The following is a 5,299-nucleotide window of genomic DNA, read 5'->3' as shown; positions in this document are numbered from 1 at the left end:
GACCCGCATGCCTTCATTACACTGGAGTTCAGCGCCGCTGTTCAAGCCATAAACTCCTTTATCTGCCAGTCTGAAATCCCTGGGCCTTTTATGAGGAAGGCGATCAGGCCAGGCTTCTTGCAAAAGGTTCACTCGTAGTTATTGTTCTCTCTGCTGCGTGCGCTTCAGAAGCTGACGGAGTCTGACAAGCAGAACTTATCAGGTACAAGGAAACAGCTGTGAATCCTAAAGGGCCCTGGGCCGTCTGCGGGGAGCCCACAGACCCGGGCTTCACCGGGAGAGCACAGGAAAATATGTACAGCGTGTATGGGGGGCATCACTTAGCCTGCCACTCATATCCTCATCACACACGAGCCCTCATGCCCACACCAGCACTTATGCTTATCTATCAATCAATGTGGGAAGGCTCATTCTGGTGTATATTTTCATATTTCCATTTTAGTCAGTGGAACGAAGCCAGTTTGCACCCTCATAAGACCTGACACATAAACCATACACTGGGGATTTACAAATGAGCTGAAAGGAATCACATACTCCATTCCTATTGAAATTCAGTGGGAATTAGGTGCATAACTCTCCTAGGCATCTGTGCAAATCTTTCTCTCCTGCTCTCTCTCTCTCGTTCTTTTCCCCTGAATAGTTTCTGTGTTTCTTTAGTATACGAGCTATTTGATCTCCTATGAAATAAATTAGAATAGCCTAATACATTTCATAGACATTAGGGCTGGAAGGGACCTTGTAAGATCATTGGGTGCAGCCCCCTGCCGAAGGGGCAGGAAGTCAGCTAGGGACAAAGGACCCCAGTAAGATAAGCATCCAAATGTTTCTTTAAAATGTCCAGAGTAGATGCTTGCACCACTTCTAAGGGGAGTCTATTCCAGGCCTTGGGGGTTCGGACAGTAAAGAAGTTTTTCCTTATGTCCAGCCTAAAATGGTCTTGGAGGGGTCTCTGACCATTGGACCTTGTCATCCTTTGGGGTGCTCTGGTGAACAGGCACTCCCCCAGATCCTGATGCATATCCCTTATATACTTATAGGTTGCCTACCTAACTACTCGTTCACATGTAATGAAATTACACATACAACAGTATAAGTGATTGGAAACCAATTCAAATCTGTAACACAACAGATGAATGAATATTACATCTGAACAAGTAGTTAGTGCATGTCACTGAAAAATCCACCGTATGTGGGAGACACTGGGAATAAGGAGCCCAAAGATTGTCTCCATCCGAGTAGGGGCAAAACAAGCTGTGGAGGAATATAAAGACAAAGGCCGCCTTTTCTAATGTAGTGGTTATGGAATCCTAGCACCCGACAGTACAACAATGTACATTTTAAGGGACTCACACCTAATATCTCCATTCATTTTTCATATGCTGATATATTTTCTAAGCCTCATGGGATGGTGTTTTGTGCCATAACCTCCGGAAGGCTGGCAGATGAGATCCAATCTCAGCTCGTCGACTGTGCCGCACCTGAGGCATAAAACTCGCACCCCAAATTCCTTGCTCATCACAGTTAAGGAAGAAATCTGATAACAGCACTTAATTCCTTTGTGTCACTTTCCCAAGCTGTTAATGAAACAAGTTTTAAAAAAAGAACAGCAACCCAAACTGCTTATTTTCACATTCCCTCCTCTTGTCTCCCTGCCAGGTCTCCAGATCATTTTCCCTCAGTATTTACAGGAGAAATTTGTCCAGTCTGCACTGAGTTACATCATGTGCAATGGAGAGGGAGAGTATGTGTGTCGGAACAGCCAGTGTAGCTGCCAGTGTGCTGAAGAATTCCCACAATGCAACTGTCCCATCACCGACATTCAGATCATGGAGTACACACTGGCAAACATGGCCAAGTCCTGGACTGAAGCCTATAAAGATCTGGAGAATTCAGGTAACTAGGCACAAAGGCTCTTTTCTAGCTATAAATATGGCATATACATATATATATATATATGGAAACCTAGTGATAATGGTAAGAGCAGCTTGGAAAAATGGGTTTCTTTTCTGCAGAAATGTTTCTCTTTTCCCCCCAATTTTTTATTTTAGTGAGAGGGGAGGAATTTTTGGCAAACAAATGCTTTTGTTTTTCTGTGCATGTGTGTGTGGACAATGAAAAATGTCCATGGAAAGCAGATATTTTGTACAAAAAAGGCTCTTTTGTCAAAAAGCCAATGTTCCATCCTCCAAGTACCTGTGTCTGATGGGTTTAAGGATGATTTTCTAAAAGAAAAATCCTTGCCTGGACAAGGCATTTCTGCAGTAGAAATCATGAATGACAGTACTAGCCAGTCCCCTGCTACATGCACTCTGTAGTGCTTGTGGCTAAATTGTATTTGCCTCTGACATGGGAATATAAGTAGTTAGGAAGGGGCTGTCTTACCAGGTTTGTTTTGGGTTTTTTATTGGAGCTCTGTGGAAATATATGCACCCAAAGGAAAGCTGAGACACGTTTGACATTTTGCCAGTTTTGCTGTGGTTTTAAAATTAATGATTTTTCGCACAATTTTGGTCTTTAAAAAGAAAAGTTTTCTGTTCAGGCCTTTGTCCAATGGGGAAACAGTGTGGCCTTAGACAAAGTACTTATAGGAAATTCTGCTGGGAGGCCTTTGCAATGTTTTTTCAAACTGGTCTTTTATTGCTCATTGGTTCATAGGCCCCTGACTCCTTGTGGGGTAAGTGTAGGTGCTCCAGTGTCCCTGTGGGCTAGGGACAGAAATTACACATACATCAGTATAAGTGATTGGAAACCAATTCAAATCTGTAACACAACAGATGCTCAGTGCCCCATAAACCACTTTCAAAATGGCTGGAACCAGTTTAAGATAAACCTAGATGGATGTAGTATCACACTTAATTGATTTAGGTTAAATCAATTTATTGAATTTCTGTCCCAGATCCCCTCCAGATTCAAGTTAACTCACAGTCCCCCAGCATCCCAGGATGTTTTGCACCTCCCTGCAAACCCCCTGCTCCTCTCCTGAGGTGTGTGGGCTAGCCTTGGCCCATGCTGTCTACTCCAGTCAAGCAGGGAGGCATGCTCTAGCACCCCTGGCTTCTAGCCTGGGCCACTGCAGGCATGTGGCTGCATTTCTGGAATCAAAAGTGAATGTCTGTTCACTTGCTTATCGGTTCAATCTACACAGCTTAGACTTACCTGCCAAGACCGAGTCAATTCAACCTTGGGCTTTTTTGACTGTCTGTGCTTAGCCCTAGTGATCTACAGAGAATTGCCCTTTATTTCAGTGCATGGAAATGGTATTCAGTGCTGCTGTGAGTGTTTCTGGTTTCACACTGGTTTTCAACCTGTGCCACTCCACTGAGCCATATCCTCAGCTGATGTATCTCAATATAGTCAATGGAAATATGTCCATTACATTTCCTGAGAACCTACCCATGACCTAGATGGAATAACTCCTACTGGACAGTAGTGCAATGCAGAGGCATACTCTTATATCCTAACCACTCTTGCTCTTAAAGATCCCATGCAGTATTTCCCAGTATTACCCGGGATATGAAGACAGATTATAATTACCTGGGAATGGGGGGATTAGTCTGTCTCCCTAAAATCCCATTGTAGTTTCTTCAGCATATGCTGTTATGTGGCAGTGAACAGATAAGATGCTGCTACATCCAACGCTAGGGGAGGATGCATCTCCCAGTAGATAAAGTGAGCCCTGTGTGTAAACTGTATTTACGTGTCTTACATAATAATCAATTTCTCTCAATAAACAATTTGTCACATAAAGTACCGTTGAAGTGAAAGATGCTATAGCTATCATCCACATTTTACTTCATTTTAATAATAATAATAATAATAATAATAATAATAATAATAATACAGTCTCCTGATTATTTCAGTATTCATTCAGTTTTCATACATGGAAGAGGGCATTATGGGAAATTTCAGTGTTACTCTATAAGAGTTCTTCTGGTTGAAAAGCAAATGAGAGAGTGGCCCTGTGTTTAGATTGAACTTAGGCATTTGATCATGACTCAAAAGATTTAAGTTCAGGTCTTGGTCTGCCAGACTTGTGTGTGACCTTCAGAAAATGACATCAGAGCAAATTATAAACTAGTGTCATTTGGGGCTACTTCTTTTACAGTCATTGATTCTACAATGATTTGCCCCTGCTCTGGATCTGTACTTTAATCTCTCATGTTTACTTCCCCGTCTGGAAAGCTGGTTTAATAACACTGCCTATTTCTGCCTTGCCCTTTTGTAGGGCTCAGCAAATGTATCGCATCAGAACTGGTTTTGGATGGAAAGTTGAATTTTGAATTAAATGTAAATATTTTGCATTAGTGTCTGCTTCCTGATGGACATTTTAAACTTTTTATGGGATATCAAATGCCCCCAAAGAAACAAACAAATAAATATCTGCAAAAATAAAAATGTGTACTTGAAAGCACTCCTAGAATGTCTCACTGAAATGGTCATTGAGGTACCTCATGTACATCAGGCATTGTCTTCCATGGGCTAGGCACCCCAACCAGACTACATCTACTATAATGATCCACAATTTTTAGACTTGCATGACATGTTGGATGTCACAGCAAGAAGGGAAACTCTACTATGTTCTAAGAGATATAGTCAAAGCAATTTCATCATGTTCTATATCACAAAAAAAAAAAAAAAATCTATCCAGCCTCACTACTTAGTTTTTAAGCTCTCTAGGATATAAGAGTCTTAGGTTATAATGCCAAAGCACAATGGGACCCTAATTTCAACTGCAGCCTATAAATGCTATTGTCGTATAGATAAACTAAGAAACTGCTTTTCTTGAAGTGCCACCATGGGTTTTGGAACTAACACCATGCAGCTGTTATTTTGCTGGCTGGGTTTATGTCCAAGGTTACACTATTGGTATCCAAATGCATATGTTGCACTGAAATTTCACCCCGTCGTCTCTACGAAATTGTGGCACATTCATCATCAAAGAAAAAAGCGCTTGTTTTTTTGCACAAACAGGCTTTGGAGGAAATTGATTTATAAGGGGCGGGAAGCAAACACAGGGCTTTTATTGCTAAAAGGTACTAGGAATAATCAGCATGGTCAACAAAAGCAATTATACGCGATGATAGATTCAGAGGGCCAGGGAACAGGAGAGAATCATTTTTGGGGAGGAGAGACGGGGGCTATAAGCGACATTATAAATTGAGTTGAAACCTGAGAGATGATTCAAGATGATTAAAAAAAAGAAGACGATGTCTAGCAGTATGAGCATTGGACATAGTTGGGATTCCCAAGTCCTACCTGGCTGTCTACAAGGAGCAGCACAGGGCTGTATAAAGGGACC

The 5,299-nt window shown here is 41.7% G+C and overlaps 1 protein-coding gene across 1 annotated transcript in view; it reads left to right on the top strand.

Moving 5' to 3' along the window:
* Window positions 1-5,299, top strand: part of BRINP1 (BMP/retinoic acid inducible neural specific 1) — a 123,752-nt gene that overhangs the window by 103,110 nt on the left and 15,343 nt on the right. The window contains exon 6 of the mRNA XM_019510520.1: window positions 1,657-1,893. Within this exon, the coding sequence (XP_019366065.1) occupies window positions 1,657-1,893 (237 nt within the window). The remainder of the gene's footprint in view (window positions 1-1,656; window positions 1,894-5,299) is intronic.

The sequence above is a fragment of the Gavialis gangeticus genome, unplaced genomic scaffold (assembly GCF_001723915.1).
Source record: "Gavialis gangeticus isolate Ggan-Ray unplaced genomic scaffold, GavGan_comp1, whole genome shotgun sequence".
Taxonomy (NCBI): Eukaryota; Metazoa; Chordata; order Crocodylia; family Gavialidae; genus Gavialis; species Gavialis gangeticus.
This window is presented reverse-complemented; position numbering and strand designations above follow the sequence as displayed.